We start from the raw sequence: 25,186 nt of genomic DNA, 5'->3' as shown, positions 1-25,186 counted from the left end.
ATATTTAATTCCAACAGAAATTATGAGTCGACAGCTTTATCATATTCTGGTATATGTATTGCGTTTCAATAGTATGTTTTTTTTTCTTTTGGGAACAGATTTACAGACATAATTTTTAGTCCAACCTATCAAGTTTTTTTTTTCTTTTTTTTTCTAAAAACATTTATACAGAATCACCATCAGGTTTTAAAATATACATATTTCCTTCCAATATTTACAGAATACCGACCCCCCCCCCCCCCCCAACCCCCATACACACCACACCCACCCAACTCATGGGTTGCAATGATATACAAATATAAAACAGGATGGAACAAAACGATTGAGAAAAACAGAATTCTTGTGAAAACTGTCTATTCCTCGGGGCCACAGGTGATTATTGTGCTTTGGCTGTGTGGAGGACATATGCCCTGTTGGGAGTCAAGGTGATGTCGTGATAATTCTTCAAATGCCCTTTCGGGTCCAGAAAGAGGCTGCAAGTATCCAACGTGTCCTTAGAACCTTAGGGGGCGGTTGGGGGGGGGTTAATTTCACAAAAATGAGACTCCTTGCCCGTCATCAGCTGCTCATTCTCGTCCTGGCAGTGTCCGGATGTTTCAAAAACCCTGCAGACCCATTCATTCCCCTTGTACCCTTGTCACTCCACTGTCCCTTTAAAGATGTCCACCTCCTTCTTCTATCCTAATGCCACTACTGAATGTTATCGAAGCACAGCAACCCCTCCCTTAAGGACAGATTACTTGCAGTCCCTCTACTAGCACAAACCACTGGAGGAGTAACACAATACTTCGCTTAAAGACAGAAGTTTAACTGAGGGGATTGAACTAAAGTATCAAACCTAAGAGGAGTTTGCAAGAGGCATGGGGACATCAAACCAAGGACTTAAGTCTGGAGTGGTGTTATTATGTTGAGATTAAGCTACGCTGTTTCACAGCTTCGGCACCAGGAACTCACGAGGGAAGATATCTCTACTCTCTGTATGACAGCTTGGGCACCAGGAACTCACGAGGGAAGATATCTCTACTCTCTGTATGACAGGTTCAACACCAGGAACTCACATGGAAATATATCTCTACTCTCTGTATGACAGCTTGGGCACCAGGAACTCACAGGGGAAGATATCTCTACTCTCTGCACAGGGAGGTGGACATGTGGATGGGGAGTTAAGACAACAATGCTGGCATCAAGTCCCAGGGGAGGGTGGGGGCTGTAGTTCGATAATCCAAGCAGCGATGAGCGATCGACCACCAAAGGCTACTCTGGAGAGTGTCATGACCAGATCGAAGCAGTCCAGGGAGTCTCCCGGAAGCCTCGTAGCTAACATGACCCTTTCTTTCTCTCGACAAACCAGCCCCGCCGCGGCGAGAGTAACGATAACTGCAAAATCTACGTTTGATAGTTTGGCGGGTGAAATTCGCCAAATGATGCGCTCTGCCCCTCTGTGAACGGCTGTGGGTCTGGGTTGTCCAGAAAAGAAGAAGGGGTGACACATTTGGCTACAAATCTCAGCCGCTCTGAATGTACTTCTTGATGACAACACAGCCATGTCTAAACAGTGGGCAGGGGAGTGACTGGAGCAGCGTCCAGTTGTTGGAGTTTGGGTCGAAGGCCTCCATGTTGCCAAGCGCTGGGCCCTCGCTGCTTACAATTCCACCCGTCGCGTAGATCCTACCGTCCAGGATCACGGCGCTGCACAGGGAAGAAGCACACAAAGACCCAAAGTTATTCCTGATCAAACATTTGGAGAAACATGAATCCACTGAGATGTGTTAGCTATTTTCCATGCCAACTGCATATACCGTGGAGTAACAAAGCATTCTTGGTAAATGAACAAAAATATACATAATTCAAATACTGAGGTCATTTGTATGCATAAGAAATATGCAAAGAGTGCCCCTATATCATTAAAAATACAACAGCCTATTTTATGTTAGGTACAGGGTTATTTTATTCACATGCTTTTCATTCATGTCATCCAACAATTGCAAATGATTGTAGACTGCAAGACGTCATTGCAACTTTTGCATTGGCCAGATGACATGAAAATAGAGGTCTTTGGCCATTGACACCTGTGGATGGTTGACAAGAGGTTGTGTTTCCTAGACGGCAGTAAATAAGTGGAATTAGTTGTCAAAAGTTTTGAATGATTTTGTATGGAGTAATGTATTACTATAAAATACATTTACAAAACAAATATCATACATAATACCTGTATTTTAATTTGTTTAATAAAAAAAAAGTAACTTTGTTGATGTTGCCAAAGATCTTGAAAGTTTACAGCAATGAATAGTTAGATTTCTTGTTATGGGGGTTTTAGGTACTGTTCCATGTAAGGTAATTAACCAAAAAGTGACATCTTCCTAGAAAATGAGTTTTCATAAAGCAAACAACTTGTTCATGGTTGAAATATTAATTAAACATCAGAGAAACGAAGATGAAGATCGAGAAACAGAGAACAATGGAGAGTCAGATCACTGAGCATGTCGCTGTGAGGGACAATTACATTGTCACATTCTCTCGACATGACAACATCACTTTCCAAGAGAGATACTCATTAAAAAGTGCCTTTGCGGAAGAAAAGGAAACAATGAAAAATATCTTAGAAATATGCTCATTTGATGTGAGGAACCGAAACAGAACAGCCAGTGTGTGAGAAAGATTAAAATGTTGATGTAAGCTGATTACAGTTTTGTAACCCTATAGGGGGCTGGAGGAATCTGTATTTACATAAGATAGTCGCACACAGCCCGTAAAAAAACAAACATACCAACTGCAAACACACACACACTGATGGGACCTATGAGACTATTACATAAAGAAGAAACTCAGTCGGAAGCAAAAAGCCCAGCTGATCCCAAAGGGACATCGTTTTAGATAAACAGCCCAGGACTCACCCACAAGGACAGAGAAAAGGAAAGATGAAGTGTCCGCTTTAGTTCATAATGACTGCTGTTGCGTAGGGCTGACTGTGACACAGTGTGTTTGTGTGAGTGTGCAAACTAGTCCTAGTCTGACTCAGAAATAGTGAGAAGCCAAACATGGTTAAACAGAATGAAGGTTGTCAATACATTTGACTGCATGATTTCTGTTGTACATTTGCTACGTAGAATCTCAGATTCAATGGCACTTCTGCATCTGACTTCCTGGAGCGTCATACAGACACTCCAACAGTTCTTACTGGTTCATGATAACCCCTTACCTACAGAGCAATCATGAGTGGCAGTGGTTCATACAAGTGTGCATGAAATATAACCTGTAGAAATGCGTTGATTGTTTCATATCGGTTTGACCGTGTTGTTCTGTGGAACTGTGGTGAGTTGTTTATATTGGTTGATATGGTTTCTTACCTACAAAACTGTCGAGAGTGGTTCATATTGGGTCCGGCTTTAATGTTTCCTTTGTCTGGGTCGTAGATAGTGGTGGCTCGAGCATAGGCTCCTCCCAGAATAAAGATGTACCCATTCAGAGTGACCGCTGGGGCATATTTATTATCTGAAGAACAAACAGAAAGATACACAGAGAGATCTTAGGAAGGCTGAGACAGAGCTAAAAGATTTAAATCCGATTGAAAACAGAAATGTTAAGGTAGACATAAGATTGGCGGAGACAGTTTATAATCTAAAATGGATATGCTGCGGAAGACATTTCCGAACTTGTTTATATTCTAGAACAGAATTAATATTTAAACTAGTAAAATGCTAAGAACATATTTTTTTATTTACATTAACACATTGGGAGCATTTAGGGTTAACTGTCTTGCTAATGGACAGAATTACATGTCATTTTTTTTTTAATTGGGGGGGGGATTCTTGTCACAACTAGGCCACCCTTACACATGTTAAAGAAGACATTTAAAGATTGGCAGATAATATTTAGTTTGAGGTGTTCTTACAAAGGGAGATACAAAACTAAAGAGACAGAACAAGAATAAACAGACAGAACGTGGAATAGAAAAAAAGCCAGGGAGAGATTTGAAGTTGAAAATACAGATGAGTAATAAAAAACAGAACAAAAGGGAAAGACGTTATTGCTTCGATTGGATTCTCCTCAGTGCAGAATCTCCTTAGCTATAATGGCATTTTGTTTTTCATTTCTGCTTTGGTCTACTATGCAAAATCACTGCTACATTCCTTGAAGAAATGCTTTATGTTTTTGGGAAATGGGACATTTTCAGTGAAAAGATAACTTAAAACAGCAGAATTCATGAATCAGCTTAGCAATATTATTTTGTGCTCCGAATGTGTTTATACCAAGTCCAAATATAAAGGAGTTAACTCAACAATGTACTATTGGATAACGCCTGATGGCATTCCTGTACAGGTAAAAGCGCTGTGCCTGGACTGAAAATGAGCAATAGATGGGGATATTGCATATGATGTAATCTGCTACTGCATTGAGAAAATGAGAAAAAGCAGACTGGAGCGAAACCGACTTTTCTACAGTGTTACTATGGAAGAAATCATGTATACAGCAAATTGAACCCGGAAACCTACACTGCAGATAAAGTTTAAAACTAAAAAACAAAATCAAAAATCTGTGTTCTAGTGTGCTTGGAAAACTTTGTGCTGACCTTTACCTCCGACCCCCCCACGCATACACAAGCACGCACAAGCACGCTTACAACCTATCAATTTACCTCCAACTCTGACAGAGCAATTGTCTCCTAAATGATTACAGCTGGCCAATTTAAGACATCATGAATAATGCAGACACAGCCCTGTGTAGAGTTTTGTTTTTCACCTCCATCCACAATGTCCACACACACACACACACACTGAGAGAGAGAGAAACAAGCCACATCCCCTTCAGTGCCTATAAAGCAAGATGTGTTTAATTAAAATGCCATTTCGCCAGGCGTGAGTGACGACAGCTGTTCAACTGTCTCCCCCTCTCTCCACCTCTCCATCTCCCGCTTTCGCTCTCATCCCTTTCTCCACCTCTCCATCTCCCGCTTTCGCTCTCATCCCTTTCTCCATCTCTCTCTGTCCCTCTCTCACAGTGGCACACAGAACCCTAGCCCTGTCACTAACAGTGACACAACAGGGCTGTCATGTCTCTGTGTGCATGCATGTTTGAATGCGAGCGTGTGCATGCGCGCGTGTGCATGTGTGCGTGTGCATGTATGACAGTCACAGAAGGTTTGTATCAACCATCTCCTGAGACAGAATACAAAGCCCTTCCCTGGGGACTGATGCTCTACAGTTCTGCTTTAACAATAGAAACGCACTGTCTTTCCCTGCCTCAGTTGAGCGCGTCCCTCTCACGTGTTACCCTTTCCGATTCCCCTCTCTCTAAGTGAAACGTGCCTTATATACATATGGCCCTATGTACATAAGGAGCCTCAACACTACCAATGGTAATGAACAGAGCCGTATGGAGCAGAACGGGCTTCTCTTTTCAGCACTCACGCTTTCTGGTTTTTCATCGGACCCCAATTGTGACGTTTGGGTCTTTCAAATCAAATCCAATGAAATTGCATTGGTCATGTGCTTTGTTAACAACTGCCATGGACTAACACAGACTAGAGTGACGATAGGAGAAAGTAACCAGAGGAATACTACATTAAACACAGGAATCAAACAAACAAGGTAGAAATCCATAATTTATGTAACAATATTTAATGAGAACCTGTACCAACTCGATGGGCAGGGAACCATTTAGGTGTATGTCTGTCTAGGTTAGCATCAAACAGGTCACAAAATAGCAACAGAAATGTATGTAATGTGTGAGAAATGTCTGTGTGTGTGTGGGGTGGTTTAGTTAATGTGCATAAAGTCAATACTTAAGGAATATCAAACAAAAGGGGAACAAAGACTGATAGCCAGGTAGCCATTTGATAATTTATAAGTCATGTTTAGAAGTCTTATGACTTCTAAGGGTAGAGGCTGTACTGGGTCTTGAGGGTAGAAGCTGTACTGGGTCCTGTCAGTTACATGCTTCAGATGCCATGCAGTACTATAGAGAACACTCTGTGGCTTGGCTGGCTGGGGTTATTCACTATTTTTAATGCATTTTTCTGACACTGCCTGGACAGGAAGGGAGTATCTACAGGAAGTATCTGTCTAACGTGAAAACAAGTGTATTTTAATGTGGGACCATGTATTCTCTGAGAGATCCAACTTAAAATGTTGCTGTGGTTTCTTTTTCTACATTCCAAAAACATCTGAAGTATATAATGGCATCTTTGTCACTACCAAAGTGAGCTCATACCCCCGCCCGAAGCCCGATAAGATTGGAGCATGATTAGACTTCAAATGGACTGAGAAACAGACATCTTGAAACAGAGATTATAACATATCACCAAGACATCGAGCTTTGAACCAGTGACACAAGTACACCTCACCTTCTAGAAAAGCCTTATTTACAACCTGTTTCTATTATCCCCTTGTTACCCAACTTTTGTTAACTAGCCATCTGCTGCGATCTGGCTGAACATCACGGCCACTATAGTCCCTCCCCCCCAAACCGATCGATGGAGCTGCGAAATTAAATTCAGGATGAGGCATCAGGCAACGGCAAGAGGAAACAACATGGGAATAATTGGCCTTGTTAACAGATAATTCCTTTGATTGGATCTTATCTTGTCCCACGGCTGAGTAGACTGAGGATTCATTGTTCTGTTCTCGCTGGCTGTAGACCTTGTTAAGGGCAGGGATGTGATCGTAGGCCTTAAATCTCTAAAAGAACCAAGCGAATGTTGACACGTGCCGAAGTGGAACCGCTGTCAGTGGGTGGTTGACTGGGTCTGTGATGGCAAAAGTCCCCCTTGTTTTATACCAGCTACTTGTTCTATTGGAAATGGTTAGGACAAAGACAACCTTAAACCTTGTCAGGATTCCTGCAAGTCATGTAACCCAACTTTACCTATAAATTAGTGGTTTTCCGCTGTTCTGCAGGTAAACTAGTTAACACCCCCATTTTTTAAACATCTCAAATTGAACTGCGAACAGCCCCCGTGTTTTAGCAGTCACCCACAAACCCTCTCAATTTTAACAGCCACACACTGACTTGTATGAAAGTGGTATACCTGCAAATAAAGTTTTATTGTTCTATTGAGCTGCCACCTTCCAAGGTATCACAGTGTGACGAGTAACATGAATCAACAACATGTAGTTGTTGATAAATAAGAATATGGCCTAAGTCGATAATTTCCGTGGTTGGTGGAAAATGTAAATGAAGTATGCTTACCTGCATATCGCCAGACCCATGAGAATGGACTGGGTAATAGCGGCAGGGGGATCTAATGGGGGATGGATGAGAACCTTCCCACGTGTGACAGTTAGTATTCATTGAGGCGGTGGAAGAAAGCAAGAAAACGGCAAATACTGTTTTAGCTTTGAATGGCTTTTTGGTGCTTGGCTACTTGATATACCTTTATATAGCCTCTCTCTCGTAATCCCATTGAAATGGCCCTAAAGAGTTAATAAGTGGCTGTTGGGGGAAAAAAACTGGTTAATAAACATTGGCCAATTTGTTTTGTAGATAAAACATTGCAAATCATATGTGAAAGCTCTATATATTTTCTTATCCAGATGCAAGTTATGTGCATTTGTAACCAATGTATCTTGGATAAAAAAATTACCTGATTCACACAGCAAGGTTGCCCACGACTGCTAAGCCGCTAAGCCGCTAAGTGCTAAGCAACACCTTGCCAGGCTCTTCTTTTTCTAATGCTGGCCTGCAATCTGAAGGCCATGTACAGGCAGCCAATGTATGTGGACAATGCATCCGACAAAGCATATCCGCAGTGAATAGCCTGCACAGGCATGATTCCAGCTGATATTTCAGTACCTTGTCTGAAAAGGCCTGATTTATATAGAGGTCAAGGGAGCAGGCGACTGCTCAACAAGCACCTGCCCCTGGCCTCCTCCAGAACATTATCCGGTGTAATTGTGATAGCAGAGAACACACCATCATCAATGTCAAACCAACTTTGGATCATGGTTTACAGGGTACCAGATTCTACTTTGTTGGTAGAACCTACAACCTCGCTGTAACAATAAGGACAGAACATCCTTGCTTATAGCAGCATTCTAATTAATAGAATGAGAAAGAAATGAGTGGACAATACAACCCAGACCAGAGAATTTCCCCTGCAGACTAAGGTCAGTCCAGAACAGTGAGGTTCCCCTGCAGACTAAGGTCAGTCTAGAACAGTGAGGTTCCCCTGCAGACTAAGGTCAGTCTAGAACAGTGAGTTTCCCCTGCAGACTAAGGTCAGTCTAGAACAGTGAGTTTCCCCTGCAGACTAAGGTCAGTCTAGAACAGTGAGTTTCCCCTGCAGACTAAGGTCAGTCTAGAACAGTGAGTTTCCCCTGCAGACTAAGGTCAGTGTGAATTTCTCCAGCAGTTCAGAGTTGCCGGAGCTGCATCCCTCTGATAAAGAGGACTGATGTCCTCCATTTTGACTGAGATTTTCCATCACAGGTGACAGAAGTCAGGGCGACTACAAAGGTGAATGCCGACGCACAAACAGTGTGGTTTGAGCCCCCCAACACACACACACACAGATTGACCATTCTTCAAATATGCTACTGCTACTTTGTCTGTTATTTGTCAGTTATCAACACAGCCAACTCATCCCTTAACACAATGCATTTTCTATCCTTATTTTACCAGGTAAGAAATAAGAACAGATTCTCATTTTTAGCAATGACCTGGTAGCAATTATGGTAACGGCCTTACACAGGAACAGAGTTTTCTCCTTGTTGGGTTAGGGGCTTCGATCTACAATAATTTAGTTTATTAGTGGGATGGTGTAACTGCTTGGCTACAGACCGTCCTGATCTTTTACAGCATTTATCATGTTTTGTTACGTTTTATGAATTCTCCACCAGTTGATGCCCCGTGAAACTCTCATTTGACTAGGCTGAATTTGAAAAGAGATTTGTGCATTCATTCGCCACAAAGACTAATAGCCCATTTTCCACCATAGCCTGCAGAATTTGGAGGTTAACTTATCTTTTCGTTTGAGTCTACCATGAGTCTAATGAGTCTAATGAGTGAAATAATAATTTGATCCCCTCTCAATCAGAAAGATTTCTGGCTCCCAGGTGTCTTTAATACAGGTAACGAGCTGAGATTAGGAGCACACTCTTAAAGGGAGTGCTCCTAATCTCATCTTGTTACCTGTATAAAAGACACCTGTCCACAGAAGCAATCAATCAATCAGATTCCAAACTCTCCACCATGGCCAAGACCAAAGAGCTGTCCAAGGATGTCAGGGACAAGATTGTAGACCTACACAAGGCTGGAATTAGCTACAAGACCATCGCCAAGCAGCTTGGTGAGAAGGTGACAACAGTTGGTGCGATTATTCGCAAATGGAAGAAATACACAGAAGAACTGTCAATCTCCCTCGGTCTGGGGCTCCCTGCAAGATCACACCTTGTGGAGTTGCAATAATCATGAGAACAGTGAGGAATCAGCCCAGAACTACACGGGAGGATCTTGTCAATGATCTCAAGGCAGCTGGGACCATAGTCACCAAGAAAACAATTGGTAACACACTACGCTGTGAAGGACTGAAATCCTGCAGCGCCCACAAGGTCCCCCTGCTCAAGAAAGCACATGTACAGGCCCGTCTGAAGTTTGCCAATGAACATCTGAATGCTTCAGAGGAGGACTGGGTGAAACTGTTGTGGTCAGATGAGACCAAAACCGAGCTCTTAGTCATCAACTCAACTCGCCGTGTTTGGAGGAGGAGGAATGCTGCCTAGAACACCATCCCCACCGTCAAACATGGAGGTGGAAACATTATACTTTGGGGGTGTTTTTCTGCTAAGGGGACAGGACAACTTCACCGCATCAAAGGGACGATGGACAGGGCCATGTACCATCAAATCGTGGGTGAGAACCTCCTTCGCTCAGCCAGGGCATTGAAAATGGGTCGTGGATGGGTATTCCAGCATAAATATCATGGACCCCATCATGTACCAGCAGATATTAAATCAAAACTTGACTGTCTCTGCCAGGAAGCAAAAACTGGGCTGTAAATATTTTGAATGAATGATCAAGAGGATAAACAAAAACATTTTGTTTTCACAGCACATTTTGCTCATATTTACCAAGGGTGCCAGTATCAGTGGAAGTCACGGTCAGAGGGTCTCCAAATTCTCTCTCTACTACTGCTTTATAATTTGCTAAATAATCATTGATTAATACTCTGATGTAGGAATCCTTGGCCAATATTGCTACTCTCTTTCTCACTCTCCCACTCATACTTCTCCTTCTCTCCCTATGTTTCTAGCTTTCTCTTGCACTCCCTACCTAGCTCTCGATCATTATCTTTCTTTCTCTCATTTTTCCATCTCTTGCTGTCTTTTTATTGTCCACTGTGTTGCATGCTCTCTCCCATGCTCTCCCGTTGTCTCTCGGTTTCGCTCTCTTTTTGCAGGAGTTATGGACTCAGATTAGTGACTGCCTGAGATTACTGTTCACAGTTTGGGAATGAGTGTGTGTGTGGCTTCTGGCAGAGATAGTGTGTGTGTGTGTGTGTTGGTAGTCAGCCCCTATGAGTTGAGCACTTAATAGTGATGTTGAAAAATCATTATTTAGAATTCTAGGATTGTTTGGAAACAGGTTATAACACTATTGCTATAAAGCCTGTACATAACAGTACTATGTCAGTACTACTGTATGTACTACGTCACATTCAGCTCCGGAAAAAAGGAAGAGACCACTGCACCTTTATCTTTCCTTTCCAAAAAAGTTGAGTGAGGAACAGAAGTGTTCAATTTGCAGTGGTGTCTTAATTTTAACCCTTCTGTTCCTCACTCAAAACCTTCTTTTTAGACTTTTTTGGAAGGGAAGGAAAAATGTGCAGTGGTCTCTTCATTTATTCCAGAGCTGTATGTACATACACTGCCATTTAAAAGTTTTGGGTCACTTAAAAATGGCCTTGGTTTCCTTGAAGACATGCATGAAATAAATTTGAATAGGAAATATTGCAAAATGAATAGGAAATACAGTCATTAACAAGGTTAGAAATAAAGATTTTTAATTGAAATAATAATTGTGTCCATCAAACTTTGCTTTCGTCAAAGAATTCAAAGAAACCTTTGGCATTCTAGTTGAAAATTTGTTGAAGTAATCTGAAGAGATTTCAACCCATGCTTCCAGAAGCACCTCCCACAAGTTGGATTGGCTTGATGGGGCAATCCAACCATATGGTCAAGTTGCTCCCACAACAGTTTAGATCCGGTGGCTGTGCTGGCCACTCCATTATAGACAGAATACCAGCTGACTGCTTCTTCCTTAAATAGTTCTTGCATGGTTTGGAGCTGTGCTTTGGGTCATTGTCACTTTAGTGGCTTCTGGATAAGTCTGTAAATATCTGTAAGTGGGACAGCCAAAGCCAGAACTTGAACCCCATTGAACATCTGTGGGGATACCTGAAGACTGCTGTTCACCAACATTCACATGCAATCTGAAAGAGCTTGAGAGGATGAGCGAAGGAAAATGTGTGTGTATGTGTTACTGCATGTGACAGCAAGAAAAGATAGAGTTGATAACAATGAAATGGGACAATCACATTGTCTAGTTACACCTGTGATGTCATCATCTGTAAAAGGTGGCCCGCTGCCCAAAACCTACATTATCTTTGGCCCCCAGAAAGCCACCCGTGTTCAGTTGAAAGTTGGTTAGATACCCCAACTGAATAATGCAGAGGTTACATTTGAACTTCAATCCCTGCGAAAAGAGAGTGCAGGAGTCTATTAGCCTGAGGCGAGAGACGGACTGCTTTGTAGTGCTAAAAACGGATAGCCGCGACCACAGTATAATCAAACGGAGACTAACAGCAAATGGAGCTGATTAGAATTTGAGGAGGGCTAATTCATTTAAACAATTTACTTCGTGAACATCAAGGGGGCTTTGTTGGGGCCCGTTTCTACCCATTTAGAAAATGAAAGGTCAACCTACCTGTAGGACAGATAATGGCTATCCATCAATTTGTTGCTAGCCGAATCCTACAACCCTGTCACCATTCGATAAAGTCTAATCCCTTATGTCAAATTTTGCGACCTTTCTGTCCGTACTTGAAAACAAGAGTCTTTCTGCAGGTGCAGAAGTCTGAGGATCTTGTCTATTCATAAAGTTCTGATGCAAACAAGACAAGGATTTGACAAAAACAGCACGGACTGTGCCAAAGAAGTCCAGTAGGGGTCGAATTGGCAGTGTAGGGTGGACATGTGGATGTCAGACAACACTTCCTTGACTGGTTTCTTGACTTGATTCCTTGACAATCCTGGTTCTTGGCTGGCAATGCGCTCTCCTCACAGTGCACGTCCCGGTCTGAGTTTTTACAATGAAGCCATGTTCAATGACCACCTTTAGAGGCTTGTCGAGCGACATTATTCATTTCTTTTGATTGTAAGCAGTTTATTCTTCAATCAACAAAGAGGGAAATCAAAATTAAAAAGAGACCTCTGTGATTTTATCCCTGTAATCATATCCAAATTATTTTTATAGTCTCTGCATTGATTAAATATTGACCAGATGTGTTACAAACGAAGTTGAAATTTGAAGTGAGGACCTATACATTGGGTTGAAATGATTGTAATTAAGTTCTGGCACACAGACTATTGGCTTGGAAAAGAAATTGGCCTGAGACCCAAACGTAGTCGTCCTGGTATGTAGGCAGCTATCCTGTCCTACTCTAGTCCTCCTCTCCCCTCCACTCTGAGTATCTCTGCTTCTCTTCCTAACAGCTGTATACCTCCTCCTATGTCCTCCTCCTCCTATGTCCTCCTCCTCTTATGTCAGTTACATCATACTCCCCTCCCTCCCTCCATCTCCCTCTCTCTCTCCCCTTTCTTTTCCCCCTGTCTCTCGCTCTCTCGCTTTCCCTCTCCAATCTCTCCCTATCTCTACCTCCTTCTCTTTCTTACACTCTCTCCCTCTCTCCCTCACTCACTCACTCTCCCTCCTCCTCTTGCACTCTCTGCTGCGGATGCATTTCAGACTTTAAAATTGCATGCCTAGACCTGGTGGGTACTGCTTGGCTAGATAAGGCTGTGTATGTGTGTGTGTGTGTGTGTGTGTGTTTGAAATATGAACGTGTTGGCTGGGGAGGGAGGTAGTGTGAACTGTGCTCTCATCCCTGTTCTCATTTCACCCCCCTGCGGTTCCCCAGCGACCCAAGTCCAGTTCACCACAGAGTCGAGGTCGGCGCACCGACTCCTACCTATCATGGGCGACTCGATGAAGCTCCAGGAGTTGGTCTGAGGGATGTATGACTGCAGCACTCCGGCCGAGCGGCCTGCCTCGTTCACCCCCCCGAACACGTAGACCTTCCCCCCGCACACCGTGGCCGCCGCAGAGTGCACCGGCTTGGGGAGCGGAGATACCGTCTCCCACTGGTTGGTGATTGTATCGTACCTGTGAAGAGGAGAGGAACAAGGTGCGGTCAGTGAGGGTTCGCAACACACCCTAACATTCACTCTCTGGAAAACGGGTTCCAAAGAGGATCTTCGCCTGTCCCTATAGGAGAACCACTATTGAAGAACCTTTTTAGGTTTAAGACAGAAACTCTTTAGAAAGGGCAGAAACTTTTATGAATCTCTATGGAAAGGGTTTTTCAGGGAAACAGAAATGATTCTACCTGAAGCAAAATTATCTTTTGGTGTTATCCAACACAGACAGACTAAGAGCTCCAACCTTTTTTCGCAGAGTTTCTATGTTATTATTAGGGCTGTCAAATGATTAAAACATTTCATCAAGTTCACTTTCAGGGATTTGAATTTGCTCCCTGAGCTTTACTTTAAAGATTTTTCAAAATACAATATTTGAGAGCGCACTTTCAATTACCTCCAAGTGAACTTGTCATTGTAGATTTAGCTCAACAGATTTCTGAACTTGGAATGTTTTCCATGTATTTTATTCGTTTTCTGATTGGTAGGGAATACAGCACTATTTTGAGAATAGAGTCAATACTGAGTCCAGGGAGCCAGACATGATGAAACTTAAGTTAAAGACACCAAGTAACATATGTCCAGAGATACTGACTGCCAAACAAAGGGAGAGGCAACCATGATCAAACAACTAGCCCACACAATGATAGCATCTATAGAGATGAAACCATAGTAACATATGTCACTTCTGAGCTATGACCCAGTTTGGACATCGCACAAGAAATCACTGTCCCTTCCGGACCCCCCCCCCCACCACACACACACACACACACACACACACAATGATGGCAAGGGTTCACAGGATGTCTGTTGGCACAACATGTCCCATGTTTGTTTCTGCGTGTGTGTGTTGGTGTGGGTTTGAATGAAGTACATTACAGAGGAATTGGTTGGAGGGGTAACAATCATTTGTCAGATAGCATTAGAGTGATTACAAGTCAATTGTGTGCTTAGTGATGGTCAGTCAGGTGTCTGCCCAAAAAACATGGACACCAAGAAGTAATCAGGCCAAATGTAGCTTTTTATTGTAGAAAGGAATTATTTTACCCTGTCAATATGGTGTTTGGTATACCCGCCCCGGGATTCAAACCAGTCACCTTTCAGTTTCTGCCCAAACGCTTTAGCCGCTAAGCAACTCGTCAACGGGAAAAGAGGCAAGATTAAAAAACGGGTGGGACCATGGGAGTATTTGCATGCAGTGCGGAGAAGCTCAGTTCTGGCGAGTTTGTAAAAGGAGGAGCCATTTGAAAATATCTTAAAATAATGCTGACACAATTGCAAATATTAAATGTCAGGTAGACTATTAGCAATGAGAGTTATCACCCATTGCCTAACTGACACTCCGTTGTGGGCATGAATAAATAGCTCAGGCATGGGATTGCCCATCTGCATTTAGCCTACTGGGCTAATCAAAAGATACCATATGTATCTGCCCATCGGCATCTAAAAAAAGAAAGCGTTCATAAACACAGTGAATGTGTTATAGGCCTGCAAAATAGTGTCTGGGGAAAATCTCTCCCTGTGGTATCATGCTCACCCCCCCTCACCCAAAACATGTCAAAATGTTATCCCCAAACAATTTTACTGGATTCCTGCTTGTCAGAATACACATTTCCCCCCCTAGAATGCAAATGCACCATGACAGGAATATATTTTGTATTTATTTTTTATAATAGGCCAGACAGCATAACAACTAGCGGACTAGGTAAACAGATGAAATATTCCACAATGGGCTTGTCTGGTTTTCCTATTAATTACTAGTTTGGTTTGCAGACAAAAATGAAATGTGGACTCATCTTCAAAGTGAGTCTTAGCATAAATATTTAGTACATTCCTTTCTTACGGGAACGGGATTTACAATGTCTGAGAACGCATTATGGGTCTAATCCCAGAATTACAGACAGAACAGCTGTTAATAGTATGATATCTGTGGGCCAAGAGGACCTATTAAACGTGGTCCTAAATTTGATCCTGTATAACCTAGTGAGACCTAAACACAAACAGTAATCATGTTTTCATCAAAAAAAGGAAAAACTTCAAAAGGCCCTGTTGTTGACAATATCCGCACACGTTTTGTCCACTCACAAAAATAAAACGAGCAACTCCACAATGAACCCTGAACCATCATTCTCAATGGGAAAGAGACATTTGCTAAAAAAAGAAAGAATAAAAGGTGTTGTGATATTTGTTCTTGTACCTTGAATTGACGCATCGCGTGCTGTATGCCCATATCTTGGTATTGGGAACTTGGCACCGCCCATAGCATTCTTAACTACTCACAACCCTTTTTGGAGACTGTTCTATGTATTGGTCCTTTGCATGTCAATTAGCAAATTAGACTTCTAGCAATTGTGTAATTGCTTTGACTTGGCTTTTGGGGATATTATTTTGATAGGCTCATTTTGTTTTACGACAGCATTCCCATACTATTCATTCAGTCCGGAAGCACTAGACAATAACGTTAACTTTTATCCCAGAGTGCATGCTTATGTGTGCGTGTGTGTGTATAAAGAGGGACATGGATGACTAACCAAGCCTAGCCTTAGCTTGCTCCAGACAGCCAGATGTGACCATATTTCGACTTTCATCCAAAAGATTAAAAGTACAGATGCACAGGGTGCTATGTCCCTAAAAGACAGACAGAAAGACAGAGAAAGATAAAGAGAGAGAGAGAGGGACAGAAAGACAGAGAAAGATAAAGAGAGAGAGAGAGGGACAGAAAGACAGACAGGAAGATAGAATGTCCAAGGCAGTGTTTAAGTGTGCGTAACATAGTAAAGTATGTATGGAAGTAGGTCATCAGCACGACTCAGATGTCCATCTCTGGTTTTCAACTCTTCTTCCCTGGAGGAAGTTGTGTCAGGCTGTTTTGGACTTTGGACAAGTCTAGCAGAGAGCTACTGTCAAAAGTGTTGGGTAAAGGGTTGGGGCTAGAGTAGGGTTAAATGTTTGGTCTGGATGTAGGGTTAAGTGTTAGGTCAGCATGTGTTAGATCTGGAGGTAGGGTTAAAGGTTGGGGCTAGAGTAGGGTTAAGTAGGTGTTGGGTCTGGAGGTAGGGTTAAGTGTTAGGTCAGTAGGTGTTGTGTCTGGAGGTAGGGTTAATTGTAAGTTCAGTAGGTGTTGGGTCTGGAGGTAGGGTTAAGTTTTAGGTCAGTAGGTGTTGGGTCTGGAGGTAGGGTTAAGTGTTAGGTCAGTAGGTGTTGGGTCTGGAGGTAGGGTTAAGTGTTAGGTCAGTAGGTGTTGGGTCTGGAGGTAGGGTTAAGTTTTAGGTCAGTAGGTGTTGGGTCTGGAGGTAGGGTTAAGTGTTAGGTCAGTAGGTGTTGGGTCTGGAGGTAGGCTTAAGTGTTAGGTCAGTAGGTGTTGTGTCTGGAGGTAGGGTTAAGTGTTAGGTCAGTAGGTGTTGGGTCTGGAGGTAGGGTTAAGTGTTAGGTCAGTTGGTGTTGTGTCTGGAGGTAGGGTTAAGTGTTAGGTCAGTATGTGTTGGGTCTGGAGGTAGGGTTATCTGTTGGGTTCCGAGGTAGAAGTACTTTTTTATTCTTGATGGCCATCCAATAGGCTCCCCACTCATGCTTTGATTGGCACATCTCTACAGGCCTAAATCTTCAATCTGCATTAATCTTCTGTAGTTACTCGGCAAGAGTCATCGTTGCTGGCAGGTAAATCGCACCATGCCTCCAGCAAGCAAATGAATGATAGAATAAAGTCTGTTCAGTCTCTTTTCGGTTTAACACGTAGCCAGTGTTAAGCCTTCTGCATGTAAAGTTATTCACCATAACAATAGAAGCCTAGACAGCCTAACAGAGAATAAGGCCATGGTGAATGGGGTTTAATAGAGGTTAGCTTGCCAATAATGGAGTGTGTGTGTGTGTGTGTTCTTGCGTTGTCTACGCTTGTATGTGCACGCGTGTAGTGGTAGCGCAGAGATGCAGCGCTAAGCTCCAGATAATGACAGTCTCAGTTACAGCAGAGATGACAAGATAGCATGCGATATGTCCTGAGGAAAAACAACAGTGATCTGCTTGGACCCAGACCTGTTTATTCACACACTGAAGGGCACTGTCAAAGGCGGAGAGAGAGAGAAGAGAGTAAAGGATATGACGGATGGATGGTGGTGGGGCAGAGAGAAAAAGAGATGTTTTCATGGACAGTTTTGTTCCCCCAGTGCCTCCCATCTCATCGAAATTCTCTCTTTACACCTTCACTCGTGGTTTGTCCCACGCTGAGGCATAGTTAAGGCAGTGGTTAGCCCCCTGTGATTCCACTAAAAAGACACTAGAAGCAGGCAGACAACTGTGTGCGTCTGCGTGTGTTTGTGATACCGACAGCTTCTAATCACAACTAGCAGTCAACCCGACACAAGTGATGGTGTGTCTGTGCTCCGGTGTTCCAGTCGCATCAACACCATGTGAAGAGGGAATCCAGACGTTTCCTTACGTTGGTGTTAAGGCGGCTCCAACTTCAGCCGGGGACTCAAAAGGCTAACTAGCCATGTTTCTGACTCATCATAATGACTTGACTTGAGGAGAAAGAACAGCCATGATGGTGAAATACAGTCCTATTCTTCTTGGTTGATTGTATTGGAAAGAAACATCAGCATTTCATCTGATTTGGCTTTTATTGTTTGGCTCAGGTTTCTGATTTGAATCAAAGACATTAATGGTCACTTAGTATTTTTTTGTGCACCACAGGCAGAGCTTATGCCGAAACGAGACAATAGACATAGCGAGTGCGTACCACAGTTGTTGTCGTAAAGGAAACATGAGGAGATGGACAGCTACAAACATCAGTGAAACAGTTGCAGAGGTTTTCATTGTACACAATTCACAAACATATACAGCTCCGGAAAAAATTAAGACACCACTGCAAATTAAATTCTTCTAAACAAACAGCCGGAGGCAGGGCCTTTTCTCATAGAGCTCCACTACTGTGGAATGATCTGCCAATTAAGGTTAGAAATGCAAACTCAGTGCAAACTTTCAAGTGTCTACTAAAAACTAATCTCTAATGCCTTTCGGGGGAAGAGTTGTTGTCTCTCTGTTGCGCACTTGTGGAGTTGGGCTGTACTGTGCTGGCAATACTCGGCCCTCATTCAGGGTGGTTGCGGTTGGTGGGTGTCCTTTTGGTTGATGCCTGGCAATGTGGGTGGATTGATTTCCTGCCTGTTGGGCCCTGTCCGGGGCCTCCCCCGGGTAGGGCCACAGTGTCGCCGGACCCCCCCGTCTCAGTTCCAAGGTCTTACGCTGCTATACTATTGTGCTGGGGGATTGGGTCAGTTCTCCTTCTGCACTAAGTTCTCCTTCTCCACTATAAATCATTGTTGATATGAGGAATGCACTTTCTGAATTTTCCCAGTCTCTTCCAGTTTTAAACTTTAGGAGGACATGAGGTCCTGGTCCACACCTGCAGAGTACCTGGTTTTGGGGGCCCATTGCTGTCCCTGTCCTTGTCCATCTGGTCATACTTCTGACCTAGTCTAAATTTAAATAGACTCTGGATTTAGCCCAGATAAATGTATTAATTATTCCAATTGGACTCTTAATCTCTCACCCGGCACAACCAGAAGAGGACTGGTCACCCCTCTGAGCCTGGGTCCTCTCTAGGTTTCTTCCTAAAATTTGGCCTTCTTAGGGAGTTTTTCCTAGCCACTGAAATTCAACACTACTGTTGTTTGCTCCTTGGGGTTTAAGGCAGGGTGTCTCTGTAAAAGCACTTTGTGACAACTGCTGTAGTAAAAAGGGCTTTCTAAATACATTTGATTGATTGATTGATTCTGTTCCTCACTCAAAACTGTCGCTGGGCAATAAGGACTTTCAGCTCCCTCCAAAGATTTTCTATTGGGTTCAGGTCTGGAGACTGGCTGGGCCACTCCAGGACCTTGACATGCTTCTCACGGAGCCACTCCTTAGTTGCCCTTGCTGTGTGTTTTGGGTCGTGGAAGATTCAGCCACGACCCATCTTCAATGCTCTTACTGAGGGAAGGAGGTTGTTGGCCAAGATCTCACAATACATGGCCCCATCCATCCTCCCCTCAATACGGTGCAGTCGTCCTGTCCCCTTTGCAGAAAAGCATCCCCAAAGAATGATGCTTCCACCTCCATGTTTCACAGTTGGGAAAGCTCTATTTTTGTCTCATCAGACCACATGACCTTCTCCCATTCCTCCTCTGGATCATCCAGATGGTCATTGGCAAACTTCAGACAGGCCTGGACAAGCGCTGGCTTGAGCAGGGAGACCTTGCGTGCGCTGCAGGATTTTAATCCATGACGGCGTAGTGTGTTACTAATGGTGGTCCCACCTCTCTTCAGGTCATTGACCAGGTCCTGCCGTGTAGTACTGGGCGGATCCCTCACCTTCCTCATGATCATTGATGCCCCACGAGGTGAGATCTTGCATGGAGCCTCAGACCAAGACCAAGGGAGATTGACCGTCATCTTGAACTTCTTCCATTTTTCTAATAATTGCGCCAACAGTTGCCTTCTCACCAAGCTGCTTGCCTATTGTCCTGTAGCCCATCCCAGCCTTGTGCAGATCTACAATTGTATTCCTGATGTTCGTTCTCTGGTCTTGGCCATTGTGGAGAGTCTGTTTGATTGTATGTGTGGACAGGTGTCTTTTATACAGATAACAAGTTCAAACAGGTGCAGTTAATACAGGTAATGAGTGGAGAATAGGAGGGCTTCTTAAAGAAAAACTAACAGGTCTGTGAGAGCCGGAATTCTTACTGGTTGGTAGATGATCAAATACTTATGTCATGCAATAAAACATGAAACATTTATTATTTAAAAATCACACAATGTGATTTTCAGGATTTTTGTTTTAGATTCCGTCTCTCACAGTTGATGTGTACCTATGATACAGACCTCTACATGCTTTGTAAGTAGGAAAACCTGCAAAATCGGCAGTGTTTCAAATACTTGTTCTCCCCACTCTACGTGTTCTCCCCACTGTGTATATACACTCACCTAAAGGATTATTAGGAACACCATACTAATACTGTGTTTGACCCCCTTTGCCTTCAGAACTGCCTTAATTCTACGTGGCATCTTGCAGTTGATGGAGATTTGTGGGATGCACATCCAGGGCACGAAGCTCCCGTTCCACCACATCCCAAAGATGCTCTATTGGGTTGAGATCTGGTGACTGTGGGGGCCATTTTAGTACAGTGAACTCATTGTCATGTTCAAGAAACCAATTTGAAATGATTCGAGCTTTGTGACATGGTGCATTATCCTGCTGGAAGTAGCCATCAGAGGATGGGTACATGGTGGTCATAAAGGGATGGACATGGTCAGAAACAATGCTCAGGTAGGCCGTGGCATTTAAACGATGCCCAATTGGCACTAAGGGGCCTAAAGTGTGCCAAGAAAACATCCCCCACACCATTACACCACCAGCCTGCACAGTGGTAACAAGGCATGATGGATCCATGTTCTCATTCTGTTTACGCCAAATTCTGGCTCTACCATCTGAATGTCTCAACAGAAATGGAGACTCATCAGACCACGCAACATTCTTCCAGTCCTCAACTGTCCAATTTTGGTGAGCTTGTGCAAATTGTAGCCTCTTTTTCCTATTTGTAGTGGAGATGAGTGGTACCCGGTGGGGTATTCTGCTGTTGTAGCCCATTTGCCTCAAGGTTGTGTGTGTTGTGGCTTCACAAAGGCTTTGCTGCATACCTCGGTTGTAACGAGTGGTTATTTCAGTCAAAGTTGCTCTTCTATCAGCTTGAATCAGTCAGCCCATTCTCCTCTGACCTCTAGAATCAACAAGGCATTTTCGCCCACAGGACTGTCGCATACTGGATGTTTTTCCCTTTTCACACTATTCTTTGTAAACCCTAGAAATGGCTGTGCGTGAAAATCCCAGTAACTGAGCAGATTGTGAAATACTCAGACCGGCCCGTCTGCCACCAACAATCATGCCACGCTCAAAATTGCTTAAATCACCTTTCTTTCCCATTCAGATATTCAGTTTGGAGTTCAGTAGATTGTCTTGACCAGAACCACACCCCTCAATGCATTGAAGCAACTGCCATGTGATTGGTTGATTAGATAATTGCATTAATGAGAAATTGAACAGGTGTTCCTAATAATCCTTTAGGCGAGTGTATATATATATATATATATATATATATATATATATATATATATATATATATATACAGATCTGGAAATATTTAGGAGATGTTATGGAAATTTTGAACTAAGGTACATTTGAGAAATGTCTGTCTTTCTATTGCCTGGTATGTAAAATATTTACTTTGATTGTGACACACATGTCTGTGTAATATCAGAGCATCACAAGTTACTTTGACCATCTGTTCTCCTGCCTAGACCAAGAAGGGTGCCAGTCCTTTGTTTCTTAGGAATGTGGTCCTTGAGGGGAAGTAAGGTCAGTTGGCCCCTTTAGGTAAAAACAACAGTAAACATTATGGCAGGAAGGATACCCTTTGGGTAAAACCTATGTGACAACAAGACAGATGGGCAGCATCTTACCACACCCCTTTTTCCACTATAAGTACTATTTTTTTAAATATTTGAGTATATCTTTTCATGTGAAGAAATGACACTTTGCTACAATGTAAAGTAGTGAGTGTACAGCTTTTATAACTTAAAACTTAGTTATTTTGCTGTCCCCTCAAAATAACACAACACACAGCCATTAATGTCTAAACCGCTGGCAACAAAAATGACAACACCCCTAAGTGAAAATGTCCAAATTGGGCCCAATATTTTGTTCACCAGAGCTTCACAGGTTGCCACTGGAGTCCTCTTCCACTCCTCCATGACGACATCACAGAGCTGGTGGATGTTAGAGACCTTGCACTCCTCCACCTTCCATTTGAGGATGCCCCACAGAAGGAGACATTTTCTCTTATGGGTGTCCTCACTTTTGTTGCCAGCGGTTTAGACATTAATTGCTGTGTGTTGAGTTATTTTGAGGGGACAGAAAATGTACACTGTTATACAAGCTGAACACTCACTACTTTACATTGTAGCAAAGTGTCATTTCCTCAGTGTTGTCACATGACAAAATATAATCAAATATTTGCAAAAATGTGAGGGGTGTACTCACTTCTGTGAGATACTGTATATACAAGAAAGAGACAGAGATCTACAAACTATCAGACAGAGTGCATATCTCTAAACAGCTGTTTATGTGATGCAACTCACTGAAGACGGATTGGGTAGGAAAGCATTAGATGTTTCAAGTCTTGATAGCTCTAACTACCTATGCCAAAGAATATACAGTTCACGGTAATGCATACCGGGACCTTTAAAAAGTTTTTGTCCTTTGGTTAATTTCCTTTATTGCGGACGTTCCTAAACTGCTTGGCTTCACCGGAGCAGAGATGAAATAAATCAAAGATGATGTCAATTAGCAATTAAACATGTACAGTACCGTTCAGAAGTTTGGGGTCACTTAGAAATGTCCTTGTTTTCCATGAAAATGTTAATAAAATTAGATTGAATAGGAAATATAGCAAAATTAATAGGAAATAAAGTAATTGACAAGGGTAGTTGAAATATAATATATAAATATAATAATTTAAATAATAATTGTGTCCTTTAAACTTTGCTTTTGTCAAATAATCCCCCATTTGCAACAAATACAGCCTTGCAGAGCTTTGGCATTGTAGTAGACATTTTGTGGAGGTACAGGTGCTGGTCATAAAATTACAGGTGCTGGTCACAATTAAAAGTAAAAAATAAACATTTGAAATATATCAGTCTGTGTGTAATGAATGAATATAATATACAAGTTTCACCTTTTGAATGGAATTACTGAAATAAATCAACTTTTTGATGATATTCAAATTTTATGACCAGCACCTGGAATCTGAAGAGATTTCACCCCATGCTTCCTGAAGCACCTCAGACAAGCTGGATTGGCTTGATGAGCACTTCTTACGTACCATAGGGTCAAGCTGTTCTCACAACAGCTCAATAGGGTTGAGATCCATTGACTGTGCTGGCCACTCCATTATAGACAGAATACCAGCTGACTGCTTCTTCCCTAAATAGTTCTTGCATAGTATGGAGCTATGGTTTGGATCATTGTCCTGTTGTAGGAGGAAATTGGCTCCAATCAAGCACTGCCAACAGAATATGGCATGGCATTGCCAAATAGAGTGATAGCCTTCTGTCTTCAAAATCCCTTTTACCCTGTACAAAACTCCCACTTTACCACCACCAAAGCACCTCCAGACCATCACATTTGATGGCATCAAGCACTCCTCCAGCATCTTTTCATTTGGTCTGCATCTCACAAATGTTATTCTTTGTGATCTGAACACCTCAAACTGTTTTTTCCAAACTTCCTCTGTCCAGTGTCCATGTTCTTTTTCCCACTTTAATCTTTTATTTTTATTGGCCAGTCTGACATATGGCTTTTTCTTTGCCTTCACTGTTGACATTGAGACTGGTGTTGTGCGGGTACTATTTAATGAAGCTGCCAGCTGAGAAACTGTGAGGCATCTGTTTCTCAAACTAGACCCTCTAATATATTGGTCCTCTTGCTCAGTTGTGTATCGTGGCCTCCCACTCCCCTTTCTATTCTGATTAGAGACAGTTTGCGCTGGAAGGGAGTAGTACACAGCGTTGTACAAGATCTTTCCGTTTCTTGGCAATTTCATGCCGGGAATAGCCTTCATTTCTAAGAACAAGAATATACTGCTGAGTTTCAGAAGAAAATTATTTGTTTCTGGACATTTTGTGCCTGTAATTTAACCCACAATTGCTGATGCTCCAGATACTTAACTAGTCTAAAGAAGGTCAGTTATATTGTATCTTAATCAGCGCAACAGTATTCAGCTGTGCTAACATAATTGGAAAAGGGTTTTAGCCTTTTTTAGCCTTGGATTAGCAAAACGTGCCATTAGAACACAAGATGGTTGCTGCTGATGGGTCTATGTATGCCAATGTAGACATTGCATTAAAAACCAGCCATTTCCAGCTACAATAGTCATTTCCAACATTAACAATGTCCCCACTGCATTTCTGATTTTAATGTAATGGACAACAAATGAGCTTTTCTTTAAAAACAAGGACATAGGTGACAGTAGTGTAGATGTCGACAAGAAGCATTCATTTTATTGATTTATGACAATATTCAGGTGAGCAAGGAAGTATTTACTCTTCCACCATATCTGCAACAATGGGTAATTGTGGGTAAATGGGTAATTACACTCCTTGGGTCCAGTTTGGCCCTTAGCCCATTGGACCACCCTAGGTAAACTACATGTTGTAACAAAATGGACTCAGTGGCCTTGGGTTTAAAGAGTGTGTCCTGAGCTTGAAAGGCTGGATCCCAGGCTGAGTCAAACTCTGCTTAAAGGAGACAGACTGGGGGGATTCTAGCATCCTGTCTAACAGGTGTTCAAGCCCAATCCTGCAAGAATCAGCCAAGGCTATTTACTATGGTGCACGGAACCAACTTCATTACGACAGCTAAGTCCCCCAGCATCTCTCTCTCTCACTCACACACACACACCTTACTTTCACCTTCCTTTTATGCCAGACCATCCTCACCGGGCCTCAAAGATTTACCAATAATCCATGTGAATAAACTCATTTACACACTGCCCTGTACACACTGCTGTCTGTCTCAGTGTGTGTGTGCTTGCGTGTGGATGAGAGATCGCACTTGAGATCCTTGCTGCTTCTCAGCTTCCTCCGCCAACAATAACACTCATTTAAAACTGTTGAGAGGGCACCTTGAAACACTGTCAAGAGAGGACTGGAGACAGAGTGTGTGTGTTTGTGTGTGTGTG

General features: G+C 42.7%; 1 protein-coding gene across 2 annotated transcripts in view; it reads right to left on the bottom strand.

Annotated features, from left to right (window-relative positions):
* Positions 1-255: 255 nt before the first annotated feature.
* LOC105017509 (kelch-like protein 29) overlaps positions 256-25,186 on the bottom strand; it is a 259,421-nt gene continuing 234,490 nt past the window's right edge. For both annotated transcript variants that reach the window (XM_010882176.5, XM_010882175.5), the window contains exons 13-15: positions 13,187-13,380; positions 3,348-3,492; positions 256-1,689 (exon numbers count right to left, since the gene is read on the bottom strand). In XM_010882176.5, the coding sequence (XP_010880478.1) occupies positions 1,506-1,689; positions 3,348-3,492; positions 13,187-13,380 (523 nt within the window). In that variant the 3' untranslated portion in view covers positions 256-1,505. The remainder of the gene's footprint in view (positions 1,690-3,347; positions 3,493-13,186; positions 13,381-25,186) is intronic.

This window comes from Esox lucius, chromosome 18 (genome assembly GCF_011004845.1).
Source record: "Esox lucius isolate fEsoLuc1 chromosome 18, fEsoLuc1.pri, whole genome shotgun sequence".
NCBI lineage: Eukaryota > Metazoa > Chordata > Actinopteri > Esociformes > Esocidae > Esox > Esox lucius.
Note: the sequence above shows the minus strand (reverse complement) of the source record. Positions and strands in the feature narration are given on the sequence as shown.